Raw genomic sequence first — 20,312 nt, forward strand, 5'->3', positions numbered from 1 at the left:
CCCGTGATATAATCTCTATAAACGTATGCGCTCGTCGCAACCAATCAGCGTTGACGTCGCTGTTTTCAAAAGCGCAGTGACGTCATTACGCTCGACTTCCGTTGCGCCGCCATTTTGTGAATGGACGACGTTGACATCGACATCCTGAAAGCAGACTAAAACAAACGCGATTCCGAGCCTAATATAACACGATATACCGCCAGTTCAGTCGCGTTTTAACCTACGACGTTTTCCTGAGGAAAAACTGCTGTAGTATTCCGCGTTTTCGCCGAGAGCTGATCAAAGATGTCCGAGGAGCAGATCCTGGGCGAGGAGCCGCTGATGAAGATGGAGGAGACTGATGGAGAGGAGCTCCTGGGGGCCGATGAAGGAGGCCAGGGAAAGGCGGAGGGCTCCAAGATAGACGCCAGTAAAAACGAGGAAGATGAGGGGTGAGTCTCGGCTCACTGACTGCACAAATAAACAAGAATTTACACGGTTTCCCTATAATAATCCATTAGTTAGGTCATTTCCCCGGTCTATAGAGGCTATTCCTCTCAAATAAGGACACAAATCGACTTGTTTTCTGTCAATCAGTATCTGTTTATCATGGTGGAGCACATAATTAAGGGCCAAATTGTATAAATAACGTCAGTATATCCGTCTGGCTGTGAATATCATTAGTCGTGCGCATATTCATGAGGTTGCTGCTGTTTCCAAACACATTTGCCTTTCAAATACAAGTTTGTCAACTGTGTCTTTTCCATCGAGAAACTCAATGTGTTTAGTATCTGCTTGTTCATAGCGTGTCGTCGCGTAGTTTTATCATAAATGAATGACTAGACGTCGTGTGAAATGTCAACCTTTCCGGTGAAAGTAAGGCTTGAAGGATTCTTATCCAGGCTTTAATGTACGTTAGGTCTTAAAAAGGCCTTAAAATCATAAAGTCATGGTTGTAAATGTTCCATGTAATGGAAAATGTACATCTTTGTCAGTATTTTTGTCGTTTTCCAATACAAATAGATAAACATTGTTAAAGCATGATATATTTACTTCAAATGCAGACTTAAGATAAGTGTTTTTTATTTATCTGTCAGTGGAGCTAAGTTAATTTCTCAGAGACTTCTTATATATCATATCCTTTAGCATCTTGTTTTAAGAGTTTAGACATTTTCTCTGAAATGCACCACAAAAATACTTTAAGTAAAAGATTTTTGTTTTGGTATAATTCATTAAAAAGTAATCGAGTAATGGCCATTGGTTTGTGTTCTTGTTAGACATTAACATTGAGAGAACATATTGCATATTCCCTTTAATGTTTGGTCTTTATAACGGTCTTAAATTTTCCTTCATAAACTTTGCAGATCCCTCCTGTAATCGCTTGTTTTTTGTTATGTAGTATTTGACCTATAAGCGTTTTCATCTTATATAAATCACTGTAATGTCCTCCTCCACAATCTGTTGTAACATCAGTCTTTTTGTTTTTAGGAAAATGTTTGTTGGAGGCTTGAGTTGGGACACATCAAAGAAAGACCTGAAAGACTACTTCTCTAAATTTGGAGAGGTGGTCGACTGCACCTTAAAACTGGATCCTTTGACAGGCCGGTCCAGAGGATTTGGATTTGTTCTGTTTAAAAATGCTGAAAGTGTGGAAAAGGTATTGTGGATAGATATTTTTGTGTATGTTTATAAATCTGTTAGAATTATGCCATTTGAGTTATGAGCCTGGCAAGGCAGCTTTGACCGATTAAATCAAATCTTGATGTGTGTCTGTTCCTGGTCTAAGGTGATCTCACAAAAGGAGCACAAACTGAACGGAAAAGCAATTGACCCTAAGAAAGCAAAGGCCATGAAGTCCAAAGAGCCTGTGAAGAAGATATTTGTAGGAGGTCTTTCCCCAGATACTCCAGAAGAGAAGATCAGGGAGTACTTTGACGCCTATGGAGAGGTACGGAGAAAGTGGAAAATTGATAGACGTTAGTAAAATATATGTGACAAAACACCCCATAATTTCTATATCTTCCTCAGGTGGAATCCATTGAGCTGCCAATGGAGAATAAAACAAATAAAAGACGAGGTTTTTGTTTTATAACATTTAAAGAGGAGGAACCAGTAAAGAAAATAATGGAGAAGAAGTACCACAACATCGGTTTAAGCAAGGTACGGTCTTAAAACGATCCTAATGTGCACGATCCTGCCATTTGACCTGAACCGTAAATATTATATACCTTCATTATTTTAAAACAATGACAGTTTCTGGTGAAATATTTCCACATTTTTTATATTATAGACCTATAAAACCTCATGAAGACAATGTGAGGAAATTGCTTTTTTGTACAAACGTATTAAAACCTATGGAGACCTGCACATGATATGCTGGAAAAAAGTTTAAGTAATTTTACCCCCTTGTTTTAGTTTAAAAAAAAATCCTACAACTCATTCCCTCATTCTTAGGCCACAGCTTTATATCACTTTAATGGTACATATCGCACTCTTTTTTTCCCAAAAAATCACTCGTTTGCTAAATTACCATGTGGAAATGCATATTTTTGGATAATGCAGTGAAATAAAAGGTACTTTATTTGCGTGTTTTTTCTGTGATTGTGAGAACTGAGAATCAGTAGTCAGGCTTTATAGTGACACACAAAGTTTATATGTGGGTGAAATGCTCTTGACAGCTGTGAATGTTGTCTGTCTGATAGTAATGTGGATCCTGTCATTGTGTCTGCAGTGTGAGGTCAAGGTGGCCATGTCAAAGGAGCAGTACCAGCAGCAGCAGCAGTGGGGCGGAAGAGGAGGATACACCGGCAGAGCCAGAGGGAGAGGAGGTGTGTCATCCAGTAAAATACTACACCACAGTAACCCTTTGATAGAGCAGGGCAAAACCAGAATGCTGGAGTTTGGAATGTTGAATTGAAAAAGGAATTCACTTAGGCCCTGTTTACACTAGTGTGTTTTTGTTTTAAAACGCATATCTTTTGCTACGGTTACGCCTGTCGCTTACTCTACTCTGGCGTTTTCGAGGTCAAAAACTGAAACTTTTGAAAACGCTGCAGACCCCGTTTTAATTTGAAAACTTCGGGGTTGTGTTTCACGGTAAACGGACCAAAACGCAGACTTTTGAAAACGATGGCATGGCTGCCCACATTCTCTCTGCGTGTGCTTGATGACTGTGTAAACAATAACATAATGCTCGTTATTGTACACATAGATATGTGTGGGTAGATTCCCCATTCGACCGCTCCAGGCACGCAGACGCGTCCGCATCTAAATAATAGGGATCTACCTATACATATCTATGGTTGTACCTGCATGAATGGTCATGTGACATGCGTTTAAGGTTGTGTTGTGTAGACGGAGATCGTTTCTGAAACGCCAGTGTAACGGGGATCGTTTTCGTTCTAAAACAACGTTTTAAAATGAGAAACACGTGTAAACGGGGCCTGAATTACAATTCAAAGAAATTCCAAATTTAGCGAACAAAACATTTGCATATTAATTTGGACTACTTATAATCTGATATGCTAGATAAATGTTTTTCTCAAGTGATTAGATACTTAGTAACTAGTTACACCCTACACTGATTATAAGTTTAATGTAATTTAATTACTTTTCCCTTGAAAAAGTAAAGTAAGGGATTACTCTTATTTTTTCAATATAATTAGTTACTTATGTAATTGACTTAATACCGTGTATATACTGTAGAACATTTATATACAATACAATAGTGAATTTAGCATGAAAATTTAAAGTCTAACCTTAAAATGCATGCTTTTTATGTAGCCTTCTCACTTTGAGTATATAAGAATATTGGTAACACTTTAGTGTCCCGTTCTCACTATTAACTAGTTGGCTATTAGCTATTTATTATTACTTAAAACATTTACATTTAGCAGATGCTTTTATCCAAAGCGACTTCCATTGCATTCAAGTTACAGTTTTTACATTTTTTTTTATTTTTTATATCAGCTCTTGCTTTCCCTGGGAATCGAACCCATGACCTTGGCGTACTATTTGAGCTACAGGAAAGCCTGTAAAACACACATTAATGTCTTATTCTGCAAGACCTTATTCTAAATCCTTAATTCTACCCAATTCTTAAACTTTACAACTACTTTACTAAGTATTAATAAGCAGTAATTAGGAGTATATTGAGGCAAAAGGCATAGTTAATAGTGAGAATTGGACCCTAATCTAAAGTGTGACCAGAGTAATTTCTGTAGTTATCTATTATTTATTTGAAAGAATTAAAAGAACCGTTTCATGTCTATCCTTGTATCAATAACTTGTCGAGGTTGATATAGGGTTTAGAAAGTAATAAGTAATTAAACCCTTTTTGGAGAGAGTAATTTGTACAGTAATCTAATTACACTGTGATTACAGATGTAATTAGTAACTAGTAATTAATTACTTTTTAGAGTAACTTACCCAACACTGCTTATAATCCTCAGAACCATATATTTCTAGATTAATTACAATAATAAGGTCAATAAACACGTCCATTAACCTTACTGTTGAGCAATACAATGTACACAACTTCAGGATCATTTCATCAAAACATCTTTTTAAATTGGTGAATTGGTGCATGAAGCGCTCTTCCAATATGAGCCATAAATACAATTAAAAATTCTGTACTTTGCATTTTGATCATTATTAATATTTCTGGTAATTAATTTGTAAACAGTTGGAATTTCCTTGCATTTTAATTATGTTCATTAATTCAGAGTTCAATGTTGTTTTGGTTTTGATAGCTCAGTCCACTTACGTTAATAGCCTGCTATACATGTTTTGCAGCATCCTCAGCCGTTATTAACAGTGTTGTGCCTTTGGCGTCTGTTGCAGGTCCCAATCAGAACTGGAACCCGGGATACGGAAATTACTGGAATCAAGGTTATGGAAATTACGGGAACTATGGCTACAACAATCAAGGCTATGGTGGATACGGGGGCTATGATTACACGGGTTACAACAACTACTACGGATATGGTGACTACAGCAGTATGTAATACTGTTTGTGAACGCACAGATGAAAAAACTAAGGAAATATTGTATCGTGGATTGTCGGTACTCGACCCGGACTATGACAGTTGTGCACTAAATTATCTGAGCAGAATGCACATGCTTGTATCATACATGCCTTACGCTTCGAAAGAAAACTCTAGAACATTGCTGCGGTTGCTTTTTGTCCTACAGGGAAGGCTTGCTTGCACAAAGCTATACTGTACATATGTATTATAATAACTATGGTGCTAAATATAGAAAGGGATGTCTTAGCTTCGAAACACATCTGTCAAAGTGCCTTTGAATCCATTGGACATGTAAATCTGTAGGCCATGCAAGAAATGACTGCCGGACGGCGGTCGTTTTTAGAAAATAATAAACAGTTTTCAAACATTCATTTACGCCACAGATCTGTGTCTCTCACCACATTTTCAGAATACAGTATTTTGAATACAATTAACGTAAGTATCTCGCAAGTGTCACGAAATTGGCTCTAAAACCCAAATTGCTAAGGTTGTTTTCTGTTTTCCGCCTTTCTTGAGCGCCCGTGTGCCAACACGTTTAACTGTAGACATCTGCGTTGTTTGTGTTTTCTGCTCCTAACTCTAGATCAGGAGAGCGGCTACGGCAAATCCCTGAGGCGAGGCGGCCATCAAAACAGTTACAAGCCGTATTAACGAGAAACGTGCAGGTATGTTGTCGCGTTGCTCACGCCGATGCAACTTTAGTCTCTAAATCACCATTTGTAAACATTTTTTGTAATGTACGTTGCTTAATTTTTGTTTTTCTCTAAAGTTTCACAGCACCCTGAAGTGCTTTACAGTAGTGGTAACATAGAGACATAGAGAAACAGCTGGCTTTTGGCTGTTTCTTGCCAATTTTTTTGTTTTGTTTTGTTTTTAACTGTAAAAAATAACAGGTACAGTACTGCTAAATGGGTACCAGAAAATATGGAATTACAAGGAAAGAAAACCGAAGAATGTTGTCTCCTAACTCTGACATATACCTTGTTTGTACCTGCCAGCGGGGACTTCCTTGCAGGCCATGAGCTGACTTCCCGATTGTCTCAGGCCCGCTCAATGCGGACAGGGTACGAGAGGCGTACGCTCTCGAATGCTCCCATTTGGTATGGTCTTCCAACATCCTGTATACGAATTGTAAAAACAAAACAACTACAGCAACAAAAACATAAGGACACGTCAAGCTTTTATCTTCTGTTTTTGTTTTGTGTGTATTCTTATTTATTTTTTTTGTATTAAAATGTTCCTCTTAAACTTCTTGGGATTGGTTTTATGTAATAATATATTATAATGTAATGCCATTTTTTCCAGGCACCATCAAGTAATGGTAAAATATGACACGAGAGCCGGAATTAAAATTAACTGTTCACTTTTTGAAGGATACGGCTTTCTCTGGACTTTCCAGTGTTAAGATGCACTTCTAATCTAATCTTACCTGTAATGCTTGCTTTTCTTTATTTGTAGCTGTAATATCCTGTAGTCCAAGAGCTAAAAGCCGGTTTGGATGCCGCTGCGCCCCGGAGAAGTGCTTTTTTAAAAATATTTGTATTGTGTGATTTTTCTACTGACAGCGGTGGAAAAAGCTTCACCTGTAAACCGTGTTAATTTCATCTAACATATTCTCTTTTTTAACCTTTTGAAATCTTGGAAAGGTCATATTGTTATGCTTGTAATGCTTTCCTTCTTGTCTTTTAATTTCCATCGATTCAAGGTTTTTAATTTAACGCTATTGTATTTGCTATTATTCGATTTGAAAGTCATGTCTTGTCTCCTTATTGAAATTATTGGGGATTTGGGATTCCTTTACATTTTATGAGGTTGTGTCCTTCTGAAGCATAATTGCCATTTTCTTTTTTGTGTTTCAGACGGGCGAGCGAGTCACAAGTCGACCCTGAGAGGAGAAAACAAGAGGGCCAGACTTATTAAATATGGAGTTGATCAACACGTTACTACACTTTGGTCGCCATTTCATTCAAAATCTGAAGTTACTTTGAAGGACACGCACTAAAGAATATCTCAAGTGTTATTTCGAACTCTAACATCCAGAATATTTGTGTTTGTGTTTAATTTGTTGTACGTTTATAAGCGTATTCCCTGCGGTGTTGCTCTCATGCATTTGTGTTGTTGAGTGCAATGAACTATAGAGAGCCCAAATCATTTAGACATTATTTGTATACAGGTCTATTAATTTATTGCTTACAAGTGCGTACAGAGTGTAGGCCATTTAATATTCATTTCATATTGCAGTATTTTGCTACAGAGTCATGTAAACCATTGGAAAATGCAACAAAATAAAAGTGTATGAACCTTTACACCTGTTGTTTCTGCTGTAGACGGTCATCTTTTACTCTCCTTCATGTCAAGTATTGCTGCTGTTATCAATATAACACCAGTAAAGAAGCTGGGACCCAGTTTTATGATTTGACTTGTGCATTATATTCCCAGATATTATAAGAGAATAAACTGCACTATAAAAGTAGTTTTATTGAAATGCATTGTATGGTCTCAAGAATAATTGTAACCACAGTTATAATACTTAACTATTTATTGTCACATCTTCAGAAAGTGTAATGCTTAATAATGCCTTGGTTGCAATTGTTTATGAAAAGTTACAATGCACATTATGAATACATGTATAATGCATTATACATAAAGTGTTACCATTATATTTTTTTTAAATTAAACCTTGTTGGATAGAAAAGTAATTCACTTTTCGGTGAACGGTTCCTTTTAAGGCTTCATTCTGTCATGCAATTATTTTTACACAATAAGTAAATGCCAATCAGTATTTCCCATACAGGCCATACATCCTGTTGACAAAGACTGACTGATACATTGTAAGGGTTTGAATTTAAATGTAAAGACACAAAGACATACGCTCTAAATTCAACCCAACCCAGACTATGCACTTTGTCAAGGTATAAAATCAGTTTCATGAGCAGAGTGATTTCACAGTAATTAAAGCATGAGGAATCATATGAAGCACAGTCATATAACAATTCATCGCTGTAGCGCCGTAATAAAGGTCTGCTGGTGGTTTGCAGGTTTTTAATGAAATGTAAATAGAATTGAAATATAGTTTTTGATATCTTTGGAGTGAATGTGTCAAGCAGAGCGGTGAGTCTCAGAGGAAGACTACTAACAATAAAAAAAATCCTGAAACATTTTTCACTTACAATGAATTTTGTTGTTTTCAGTCCCATTATATGAGGAAACACCCAAAACAAGTAAAAACCACATAATGCATATGAATACACCCCTGACATATCTGCCCCAGATTTATATAGAATATCATAGGAAATGTCAATATAACAAAAATAGTAATTTATCTCTACATAAACGTATCCAGTTACTTTCATAGTAAAAAAAAGTCATTAATTCTTAGTGTGTGTGTGTGTGTGTGTGTATTTTATGAATGCAAATGACATGTCTGGGTTGTATTAGGTGGGAATGACGTTTGTTGCTAACAGGATGATTAAAATGATGATGGCAAGCACTACCACACCAATTATAATCATCATCTTGGTGTTTCTCCACCACATCTTTCTGGCTACACGCGTGGACGTCCTTTGAAATGAGTCAGCCTGGGCAAGATAATTACACAATCAATTGTTATCATTAACAAACATAAAAAAATACATGTTTTGTGACTGGTTTGATCATCTGGCACCGTGTTATTTTCACTAAATGTTCATTTGAGGTCTTATAAAGATCAGCATGGTCAAGAAATGTTACATATTGGTCTCATTTTGACTTTGATGTGTCTCAAAGGCTCACCGTGGCCTGCAGATCATCTGTTTTGTCAATCAGGTCATCTAACCGCTCTCCTCTCTCCAGGACTTTGTTGATGTTGTCTTTGAGAATGACTTTAACATCATTGACTTGATCCTGAACATGGCCGAGTTTGCTAGGTGCTGGTGGTTCGGTGTTGTAGTCAGCCTAGATTATGGAGAGAAACCCAAGAGTAAACCACCTGACCCAACATGACAATACATAACAATACACATAACCAGTAACGGGTTAAAGTTACACTAATTGCGTAAATGTTATGGATTACTTTTTGTAACCTGAGCTGGCCTTGCTTATTTGATTTAAATAACAAAACAGCCAGAAGTTATATTTTTGCCAACTGTTAAAGCCCTTTCACACCGAAAGTGAAATGAATAAGCCTCAGGCTGAAGGAAATGCTTTTTTCTGCATTTACTCACTCCTGATTTCTCTCAACATGGGAACAGGAGAGCTGTCAGTCAGTACACGAGAAAACAAAGCAAATGGCATTTCTCATTGAAAAAGTAACTTAGTAAATTTTAAAGTAATGCATTACTAGTTACTTGAAAAAAGTAATCTGATAACATAACCCTCGTTACTTGTATTGCGTTATCCCTAACACTGCACATAACAACACACAAGTATCTGTTTCATAGCACTCCATTAGGCCTGTCCAGCAGGGTTGTGCATCGGTCAGAAAACTCCTTTTAAATAGAAATTAGCATTTAGATATCAAACAGGATGTAGAATTAAATACTAAATGAATTCATAGACAGATACTTTTTAATATATAGGCTATATTTACTGTAAAAGCACTACAGTATTGGACTACAGTGCAGTATTTTCTACAAAAAAGGCAGAAAAAAGTAAACAGTAGTACAGTGTTTCTCACCTGGCTTACCAAAAAAAAGCAAAACAAAGACTTGTTAACTGCTCTTATATACAGGGCTTGACATTAACACCCGTCAATTTGCCGTGGCGGGTAACATGGTCACTCCCACTATAGCCATGGTCTGAATTTTATATACAGTAACAGAGCTTGTATATATATAGCGTTTTATTATATTAAAATGATATCATTAATAAAATGTAAGAATTTGATATGAAAGATGACACATGTATTTAATAGTTATTTAAATAGCCAAAAAAAAAACCTGGAAATCAATTTAAATGAATTTTAATACGTAAGTAGTCATGTAAATAATGTAATTTCCCAACAACAAAACTGTGGCCAGTGAAAATGCTGAGCGGCTAGTAATTTTGGGAAACCACTAGCCACAGTGCCTGCTGAGCTAAAAACTTCATGTCAAGCCCTGCTTATATATAATGTAACTGTTACTTTTTATTTTACTTTGTTACTTTTCCATTTTGAACTGATATATCAATGGATAGGTAGATCAATGTAATGAAATAGACAATCTCAATGTGCTTCGATCATATATATATATATATATATAGCCTACTTTCATATATACTTTCAATGTTAGTTTAACAAGAGAAACAGTAAGAGAGACAAAAACAGGAAGCGAAACAGATAGATAGATCAGTAATTACATCAAATTCAAACATGACAGTACCAAATCAGCATGGTACTGTATTGTACTGCCAGTAAAAGAAGGCAGATTAATATTTTCATATAATTTGTGGCTTTTCTGTGCCATCTTGTCTCCATTTCCCTCACATGTCCACCATGAACTTCCTGACTGACAATCATATTCAGATGAGTCCAAAGATCTAGACGGAGTCAGCTTCAACAGATATTGTCGTCATATTCTGTTTACCACATATGGAGTTTGATGTGTTGGTTAATCATCTTTAATGCAACACTACTAAACAATGTTCATCTGAACACACACATCATCTCAACAGGCTGGTCAAAGCCTTGAACAAACAAGCATTTAAATAAACATTTAACTAACAAACGGCGCAGGCTTTCTAGTGTACTTACCATTCTGAAACTTCAGTGAAACTTCCTCAAATGTAGGTTTTCAAAAGTTAGAGCATTGCTTAAAGGACAGGATTTCTAGAGAAGCTCATTCCTGTGAGCTGCAACACAAGTACGAAAGAACAGGATGAAACATTAGAGAACTCATTTGCAAACAGAGCTTCCCCTCCCAGACAGATTGGACATTAACCAGCACAACACTTCCTACTGGCTCCTCAGGAGTCTGTCACTGAGGCTCAACCCACCGCCGTACGCTCTGCTGACACACACTACACACTGCACCGAGGGCTGCTGGACTCTCTGTTCTGGTGCTGTTGCACTGTACAGCACTGGGAAGAACATATCACTCCTGCTTTTCCTCTTTTCTCTACAGGGGCAACTAAAAATATCCCTTTTTAAATTTGATTATTAATTCAGAATAGCATCATCTGATGACTTTCTGGAGAAAAATACTGCTTGAGTCTTCCCTTCATATCAGTTATGCCTTGTCCTGTGTATTCCTTAAACGATTCAAGGTTTTAATAACAGCTGTTATACTCATTTCACAGGACTTTAACCTTAGCAGATGACCTCACTGTTAAATATTAAACAAGTAATAATGTTGTTCAATAACTTCAAACTCTATATGTTAGGACTGACTCCTTACAAATATCAAAAAGAAAATATAGGCTATTGTGAAGAATCAAAGTGGTTAAGTGTGCTTTTATGCGAGTTTGTTATAACAGAGCGGGGTAATGGAGTCACTTTGAAGGCTTTATATGCTCACCAAGACTTGATTTCATGTTAAAATGCAATATATTCCAAGCTGAATTTTCAGCATCAGTGTCACAGGATCCTTCAAAAATCACACTAATATGCTGATTACTGTCACTTTCAATAAATTTAACACGTCCTTGTTGAATAAAAGCATTGGATGGAAATATATTTGATTGCTTAGCTTAATGAATTAAATTTGCATTATAGCATTTCAGTTGCATTACACAGTAAATGTTTAGATTTACAATTAATGGCCAAAGTACAATCCTAAACAGACAAATATCATGATTAATATTATGTTATATATAAATGCTGTTAGTCTGTCCACACAGGGCCTGAAGTTATCCTTAGAGATGAACGAGGCTCAGTGGGGGGTCAGTGTTATGCTCATATCTGGCTTTTCCTGTACAAACAGCGCTTTTTATGCGTTTCTGCTTATATACAGGGACGGACTTTATTGCAATGTTTTCTCTTTATGTGACAGTCTTCCTCCGAGGGGCGCAAAGCCGAGTCCACCATTAAAACAGGGCTTTATTTAGGTCTTATTTCAGACATTTATTGACTAAAATCTGATATTAGCCTTTACATTTGGTAATTCTAATGATCGTTACATGATATACAACGAGAAATACGTTCCAGCAACATTAATAACGTTTCAAAACAAATCCATTTCCTGTAATCAAGAAGGCTTGTGATTGGTCGAATCTGAGCAGCGCTGAGAAAAGTAACAGGCGAAATGTGACAAAACACTGTTGCGCTGCCATTCCTGTGCACACCATGAAAGGTTAAAATCGGACAAATATTCATTTACAAATATTTAGTATTTCACCTGACTAGTTAGAGGTAATATCAGGGCAGCTAATAAATGTGGTAATAACCGCTTACTTCCGAGTCAATCTCAGTTGTGCTTCCTCTAGCGGCCGCTTTAAGAACTTCACCAAGTTCAGCACTAAGTAAATCCGATAAAGGTAAAGGTTAACAGATAAAGGTTTTAATTGACTCTCATTTGGCACGAGGACGCTTTTACAGGACAGGGGGTTATGTTTTAAAGGTCGTCTCTCTATTTATGTCTCTGCCTGACAAAAGCGTCGCTTGTGATTGGTTAAAATAAATACTAACTCTGTAGCCACGCCCACTACAGTTCTTCACACTTAAAGAGTCAGACTAGCTGTAAAACTCACACTTGACGTTTATGTAAAGCTGTAGTTTTGTGCATCATGAATCCCTCTGGCTATAACAAACCAGGAAAAACTTTCCTTTTCACATCTGAGTCTGTAGGAGAAGGACATTCTGGTAAATATGAAACATGTAATATATTAGTGAACTTTACATTTATTACAGTTATTAGTATCAATGCTACGTGTAGTGTGGAGATAAACATCCTCAGTGTCTGTAGGCTGCATGTCTGTACATGCCCTTGGGTCATGATCGCTCAATGAATAATCAATCAATCACACCTTCAAACAAAATATTGATACTAATGTGGTTTAATTCCTGACAGATAAAATGTGTGATCAGATCAGTGATGCTGTTCTGGATGCTTACCTGGCACAGGACCCAGACTCCAAAGTGGCGTGTGGTAGGTTATAATGATCCATGAGATTTCAGATGTTCATAAATGACATTATGATGACTTGAAATGCTTGTTTTTACAAATATGGATCTAAGATGTAATGGTGTTTAGCTGGGCAGCTTGCACTTTCTTTTTAAGACATCCCCATTCCTTTTTATGGTTGTGTATTTTCCCGTTTCTGGAGCAGAGTGTGTGTCAAAGACTGGTATGATCCTTCTGTGTGGTGAAGTGACATCCAAGGCTGTGGTGGATCTTCAGAAAGTGGTTAGAGACACTGTCAAGAGTATCGGATATGATGATTCATCAAAGGGTATCTACAAACACACATAATATAACATTTAAAACATAATTGAGATTAATTTTCAGCAGTTTTCAGTGTCACACTATCCTTCAGAAATCTAATATGCTGCTCAAGAAACATTTATTATTATGTTAATATTGAAAACAGTTGTGCTGCTTCATATTTTTGTGGAAACTGTGATAAGTTTCTTTATGAATAGAAAGTTCAAAAGAACTGCATTTGTTTGAAATTGAACTTTTTTTGTAACAATATAAATGTCTTTACTGTTACTTTTAGTGGTTGACCGATATTGTTTTTTTTGACAGCTGATGCCGATATCTTGGAAAGCATGGATGCCGATATAAAGCCGATATAATTTATTAATTTATTTAATAATCATGCAGAGATCATGATCATGCAGGACTAGTCTGCAAGGTTTGTGAAATTAAATGTTAATTAGTCATTCAAAGATTTGTTTAAATAATATAAATGCGCATTTGCTGAATCCTGAAGGCAAACAAGAAAGTATTATAATGTTTGCCCCACCTTGAACACATCGGCCAAACAGAAAAATTTATCGGCCGACGCCGATATTTGAAAAGTGCCAGATATCGGTACGGCAGATACTGATATATCGGTCAACCACTAGTAACTTTATATCAATTTAAAGCATTCTTGCTTGATTGAGTGCTGGTCTCATGTGATCTCTCCAGGCTTTGACTATAAGACGTGTAATGTGCTGGTGTCTCTGCAGCCGCAGTGCTCTGAGATCAGCGACTGTGTGTTTGAAGGCCGAGATATGGAGGACATCGGTGCTGGAGATCAGGTCAAGACATTCTGACGAACAATATGTTGCCTTGTCTTTTGCTTTTATGTTACAAATATGTTTTGCAAACTTATAATCATGATAAAAGTGCTGTGTGACTCTAGGCAGGGAAATAGCATCCATTACAACATTCAAATCCCAAGATTTGGGGATATAATAATTAAATTTGACTTAGGTTAATAAACAATACAAAAAAATGCATTCTCAATCTAAAATCATGAATACAAAAACACTTCATGCATTCATGACTTTAGTTTGAGAATCTAAAACAGCCAACAGCAAATATTTGAACCCTAAAATAATTAATAATAACATATATTTAATATTATTGATAGTGCTGTCAAACGATTAATCGCATCCAAAATAAGTTTTTGTTTACATAATATATGTGTGTTCTGTGTTTATTTATTATGTATATATAAATACACACACATTCAGTATATATTTAGAAAATATTTACATGTATATATTTATATTATTGGATTTTATATATAAATATATTTCATATATAAACATAACATATTTCTCTTAAATATATACATGCATGTGTGTGTATTTATATATACATATTAAATATGCACAGCACACACACATATATTATGTAAACAAAAACTTATTTTGGATGCGATTAATCGTTTGACAGCTCTAATTATTAAGTATATATGATCTATTTAATAGTAATAATATTTATAATAATAATAATAATATCATTATAAAATAAATCTGTTAGTTTTTTTAAAGCACCTTTAAATATATCTTGAATAGTTGTGCCAAATTGAAATAATTTACGTTGAATAATTTGCCATATTTCTCCACAGGGTTTGATGTTTGGCTACGCCACTGATGAGACAGAGGAGTGTATGCCGCTAACCATCCTGCTAGCTCACAAACTCAACGCTAAAATGAAGGAACTCTCAAAGACGGGAGTCTGTCCTTGGATTCTTCCAGATTCAAAAACACAGGTGAAAGCTTTCTTTGAAATGACAGGTGTTTACGGAAGTGAACAACAATTAAACCCGCACGTATAGTTATCTCTGTACAGTACACTAATAGGGCAAACACAGCAGATAATGTTGATGTCTTCAATTATTAACGAGTGCAGGTGACCGTGGAGTACCGTGATAATATGGGTGCTATGGAGCCTCTGCGTGTCCATACCCTAGTCATCTCAGTTCAGCACAGCCCTGACGTCACACTCGCAGATATACGTCTCAATCTGATGGAGAAGGTGGTAAAGGCCGTCATCCCTGCCAAATACCTGGATGACAAGACTATTTATCACCTGCTGCCCAGTGGGAAGTTTCTGGCAGGTGGTCCACAAGTAAGTAGCCCCAAAATCTGGCTTGCCAGTGGCAAGCATCAGTGTTAAAGGGACAGGTCACCCAAAAATGAACCTTCTGTCATCATTCATTCACCCTCACGTCGTTCCAAACCTGTATGAGTTTCTTTCTTCTGTTGAACACAAAAGAAGATATTTTGAAGAATGTGGACTTCCACAGTATTTTTTCCCATACTGTTAACTATTATTCTTTCCAGCTGCTGAACGATAAAATCATTGACAGTCAATGCGACTGTAAACAGTATGGCTTTATTCCTCAAAGAAGTGTTTTCTTGGGAGAAAAGTTTTGAATGTGCACTGCCAGTGTACTTTTAAAAATATGTACATATTTAAAAACATATATATAAAAAATATATAATTTTTGCGTTTTCGTATTCGTCATCCTTTCCTATCAAAATGCTTGCTATGGATGCGAAAACACAGAAAATCGAACCCGATCTGATTTTTTTTATGACAGATGAAAGTTTCGGAGGCAGTGTGTAAATGTGATTAACACATCGCCAGGTCGTATTAATTTTTTAACGTGCGAAAATGTCGGATTTGGTGTGGAACGACCTTTATTCTTGTGCCACTTATGTACTATTATAGTTTTTTATTAATATTTGAATTACACTTAATTTTTATATATATTCTGTTTTCTCTTTAATTGTAGTTTAACGTTTTGATTTCGATGTGTTTTTGTTAATTGTATGGGTTTTTTTTATATGTCTATATGATATTTATTAATTAATTTTTGGATTATTTCGTTTCTAAATAATCTTTAATTTCTTTACTATTTATTACTTGAACTAAATGAAAAGGAGAAATGTTGCATTGGCAAGTTCCTGAAATACTAAATTAAGTGTAAGTTGTCTTTTTTTCTTTTTTTACATTTATTTTATTTTGAGTACTTTTTAAAATGATTTTAGATTTTAGTTCACACTAATAACTGTTTCACAGATAATATAATATTAAGTAGAAGGCCACTTAAGTGCACTTAAAGAGAGACTTTCATGACTGTTTTTATGTACACTTTATATAAATATGTTTTAAAATATTTAAATACATGCCATATAAGTTTCAACAGCAATGACATTGAAGTATATTTTAGTTTAACATAAATGCTTGTCAGTAAATTCAGCATTTCACTTTTCCCATATTTCAAAGACAATAGGAGTAATTATGAAATTACAAATAGATATGTACTTATGTCCTTCTTAATTAAACTATAATACATTTTCATTTAATTGCATTTAAATGTCCAAAAATAGTACAGCCGGTTTGCACTAAAGTATATTAATATATTAAACATATATATATTATATATTAAATATATATAATAATATATTAAAGTATATTCCACTAGTAGCCTACTCTTTTTGAAAGTGAGCTGAAGTCTGCTGTGTAAGTGAATGCTGCTGCTGCTGCAGGGAGACGCCGGTCTGACCGGCAGGAAGATCATCGTGGACACCTACGGCGGCTGGGGCGGTCACGGAGGCGGGGCCTTCTCCGGGAAAGACTACTCTAAAGTGGATCGCTCCGGCGCTTACGCCGCTCGCTGGGTGGCCAAGTCTCTCGTCAAAGCCAAACTGTGCCGCAGAGTTCTGGTTCAGGTGAGACTTCTGCTGTCAGAAATCAGATAAACATTCAATTAAAACATAAATTGTAGGGTACAACGGGGCTAAAAGCGCCGTCAATATTATTTTCATCTAAACCACTAGATGGCACAAAAACGTGGCGTGGCACTTTCCAAAGCATCCGCTTTTCAAGATGCAGGTGAATATTTGAGATGGTCCTCACTGAAGAACACAAGATCCAGGGGGCGTGGTTAGATCTAGATCCAACTCCTCCCACCTTACATTGTCCTACACCTACCTGTCTCCACCCCCTGATCCCTAAACGTACCCGTCTCCACCCCCGCCCGCTGGATCTTTGTTCTGCAGTGAGGGGCTACTGGAATATTTGACGCGAAGTTGATTCTGTGCTTACTTGATCTAATATTTTATGTTTTTTTTAAATTTTGCAGATTTAAGTAGCAAATGAGACAAAAGTCTTAACAATTTTCAGTTTTGTTTAAGAAGCAACAGTTTATAAATATCAAAACAATATGTAAAAGTATGGTATTTGGGGTAAAAAGCGCCCTTGCTGCCGGGCTAAAGGCGCACAGTAATTAACATGATAATTAATAAATCGCTGACTTTTCCATTTGTTGACATGGTTAGATTCAGAAGGTAAATATCATATATTATGTTGGGTGTCCATATCAGAGATAATCACCATGTTTAGAATGAAGCCACCATATTTAAAAACATGATATTAATCATATATATTAAAATATAATTTGTTGTTACTACTGTACATTTATATTAAATTATTATGGGATCTCCTTCAATGCTTTCAGAATCTTTACTTATTAAAATCATTTTGTTTCTGTATTTTAAAATGTATTTTTTTATATCAACATTTGAATGACAGTATATTTATTGAACAAAAAATTTGATTTTTTTTTTTATTTTTAAAAATAAGCAGAAAATAGTACAAAGTTTGCTAAAATTATTGTTTTGAACAAGTATTAACATTATTAAAAACCATTATTTTAGCTTTAGTATTTGTATCAATACTGTGTGTGGGGTAAAAGGCCCTGTTTGCCTCCTCATACATTTATAAGATTTTTAAACAAAATAAACAACTTGAATGATTTATTTTCACACAAAATCTGTAGCTCCATTAATGTTCAATACAAACGTATAGATTTTTTCCCGCAATTATCCATTTTAGGTGCAGTGAATAGCTCATTTTTTCTTAAGGTGTGTCTTTAGCCCCCTGTATCCTATTATAAATAAATTCATTAATTGTGTCATTATGTGCAATTCCAGGTTTGTTCGACTGGATTTCATTGTGAAAGTTTGCAGGGCAACAGCACACGAGTGAGTGAGTGAATAAGATTGTATAGTTAATACTGTGCTTTCGTTACAGATCTCATATGCTATTGGCATTAGTCACCCTTTGTCAGTGTCTGTTTTTCATTATGGCACGTCGGCGAGAGACGAGGACGAACTTCTAGAGATTGTTAAGAACAATTTTGACCTGAGGCCTGGAGTCATCGTCAAGTAAGTAGTTCAGGAGGACCTCAGGAAAACGTAGCACTTAACTGTTTATGAACAACATTGTAATTTCATCCTGCAGGGAGCTTGATCTGAAGAAACCGATCTACCAGAAAACAGCCTGCTACGGACACTTCGGGCGAGAGGAACTTCCCTGGGAAAAGCCGAAGAAGCTCGTCTTCTGATAGAGACCAAGAATTACAAAATGGTTATGACTGTTTGTGTGAATGCTTTAACGATTAGTTCATATTCCTCAAGACAAGAAATTAGAATGAAGCATCATTAATATGAATTAACAGAATTCAGTTACAGTTGCTGAATTATGTGAAAAATGTGATTTTTTTATTACTGTATCTTATGCATCGTATGATGACTGTGAAAGCTAAAACTCATTTTAATGACTACCTTGATTATGCTACAGTCTTTATTACATTATTTTCCTTTTTAATTCATGTCTATCAAAAACAAGTGTCAATTAATAACACTATTCATGTTTACCAGCACCAGAGTCTACTTATTTTAAAAAGTATTCAACATGTATAACCACTTCTTTATTTGGTTTTACTTAAAAGTTTGTGTGTGTTCAAGAATTTCCATTTCCAATTTTCCATGTTCAAGAAACCAATTTGAAATGATTCGAGCTTTGGGACATGGTGCATTATCCTGCTGGAAGTAGCCATCAGAGGATGGGTACATGGTGGTCAAAAAGGGATGGACATGGTCAGAAACAATGCTCAGGTAGGCCGTGGCATTTAAACGATGCCCAATTGGCACTAAGGGGCCTAAAGTGTGCCAAGAAAACATCCCCCACACGATTACACCACCACCACCAGCCTGCACAGTGGTAACAAGGCATGATGGATCCATGTTCTCATTCTGTTTACGCCAAATTCTGACCCTACCATCTGAATGTCTCAACAGAAATCGAGACTCATCAGACCAGGCAACATTTTTCCAGTCTTCAACCGTCCAATTTTGGTGAGCTTGTGCAAATTGTAGCCTCTTTTTCCTATTTGTAGTGGAGATGAGTGGTACCCGGTGGGGTCTTCTGCTGTTGTAGCCCATCCGCCTCAAGGTTGTGCGTGTTGTGGCTTCACAAATGCTTTGCTGCATACCTCGGTTGTAACGAGTGGTTATTTCAGTCAAAGCTGTTCTTCTATCAGCTTGAATCAGTCGGCCCATTCTCCTCTGACCTCTAGCATCAACAAGGCATTTTCGCCCACAGGACTGCCGCATACTGGATGTCTTTCCCTTTTCACACCATTCTTTGTAAACCCCAGAAATGGTTGTGCGTGAAAATCCCAGTAACTGAGCAGATTGTGAAATACTCAGACCGGCCCGTCTGGCACCAACAACCATGCCACGCTCAAAATTGCTTAAATCACCTTTCTTTCCCATTCTGACATTCAGTTTGGAGTTCAGGAGATTGTCTTGACCAGGACCACACCCCTAAATGTATGGAAGCAACTGCCATGTGATTGGTTGATTAGATAATTGCATTAATGAGAAATTGAACAGGTGTTCCTAATAATCCTTTAGGTGAGTGTGTATATGTAAACAAAAACTTTTATTTTGGATGTGATTAATTGTTTGACAGCACTAATATATATATATATATATATATATACATATAATGTCTAAATGTTTTTAGACATGTGGCACATTCCTCATTTTTAAAGTCTTAGTGGCACAAATGGGAGAGAACTATTAAATGTGTTAAGATTAGTTGATTTTTAGATGAA

General features: G+C 36.1%; 3 protein-coding genes across 8 annotated transcripts; 2 read left to right on the top strand and 1 right to left on the bottom strand.

Annotated features, from left to right (window-relative positions):
• Positions 1 to 84: 84 nt before the first annotated feature.
• On the top strand, positions 85 to 7,313 carry LOC306865642 (heterogeneous nuclear ribonucleoprotein D0-like). 4 transcript variants are annotated; one of them, XR_013783883.1, is made up of 9 exons: positions 85 to 431; positions 1,468 to 1,636; positions 1,766 to 1,927; positions 2,008 to 2,139; positions 2,711 to 2,807; positions 4,822 to 4,965; positions 5,590 to 5,671; positions 6,005 to 6,106; positions 6,866 to 7,311. XR_013783883.1 is itself a non-coding variant. In XM_079410369.1 (8 exons), exons 1-7 carry the CDS (start codon positions 286 to 288, stop codon positions 5,655 to 5,657), a joined length of 918 nt encoding a protein of 305 aa, XP_079266495.1. In that variant the 5' UTR covers positions 85 to 285; the 3' UTR covers positions 5,658 to 5,671; positions 6,866 to 7,313. The 4 variants fall into 4 exon arrangements, 3 of the variants coding, with proteins under 3 accessions (XP_079266495.1, XP_079266494.1, XP_079266493.1); XM_079410369.1 differs by lacking the exon at positions 6,005 to 6,106 and having other exon boundaries at positions 6,866 to 7,313; XM_079410368.1 differs by having other exon boundaries at positions 6,005 to 7,311.
• LOC306865643 (vesicle-associated membrane protein 8-like) lies at positions 7,172 to 12,407 on the bottom strand. Of its 2 annotated transcripts, XM_079410371.1 has the most exons (4): positions 12,355 to 12,407; positions 10,717 to 10,814; positions 8,778 to 8,939; positions 7,172 to 8,584 (listed from the first exon to the last, which is right to left on the bottom strand). In XM_079410371.1, exons 2-4 carry the CDS (start codon positions 10,717 to 10,719, stop codon positions 8,441 to 8,443), a joined length of 309 nt encoding a protein of 102 aa, XP_079266497.1. In that variant the 5' UTR covers positions 10,720 to 10,814; positions 12,355 to 12,407; the 3' UTR covers positions 7,172 to 8,440. The 2 variants fall into 2 exon arrangements, with proteins under 2 accessions (XP_079266497.1, XP_079266496.1); XM_079410370.1 differs by lacking the exon at positions 12,355 to 12,407 and having other exon boundaries at positions 10,717 to 10,944.
• Positions 12,408 to 12,615: 208 nt separating this feature from the next.
• LOC306865644 (S-adenosylmethionine synthase-like) lies at positions 12,616 to 19,072 on the top strand. Of its 2 annotated transcripts, none has more exons than XM_079410372.1 (9): positions 12,616 to 12,762; positions 12,971 to 13,048; positions 13,230 to 13,352; positions 14,036 to 14,148; positions 14,967 to 15,110; positions 15,251 to 15,469; positions 16,897 to 17,079; positions 18,443 to 18,576; positions 18,653 to 19,072. In XM_079410372.1, the coding sequence occupies exons 1-9, from the start codon at positions 12,687 to 12,689 to the stop codon at positions 18,753 to 18,755; spliced, it is 1,173 nt and encodes a 390-aa protein (XP_079266498.1). In that variant the 5' UTR covers positions 12,616 to 12,686; the 3' UTR covers positions 18,756 to 19,072. The 2 variants fall into 2 exon arrangements, 1 of the variants encoding a protein (XP_079266498.1); XR_013783884.1 differs by having other exon boundaries at positions 12,617 to 12,762; positions 18,343 to 18,576.
• The last annotated feature ends 1,240 nt before the right edge of the window (positions 19,073 to 20,312 follow it).

The sequence above is a fragment of the Barbus barbus genome (assembly GCF_936440315.1).
Source record: "Barbus barbus genome assembly, chromosome: 47".
Classification (NCBI taxonomy): domain Eukaryota; kingdom Metazoa; phylum Chordata; class Actinopteri; order Cypriniformes; family Cyprinidae; genus Barbus; species Barbus barbus.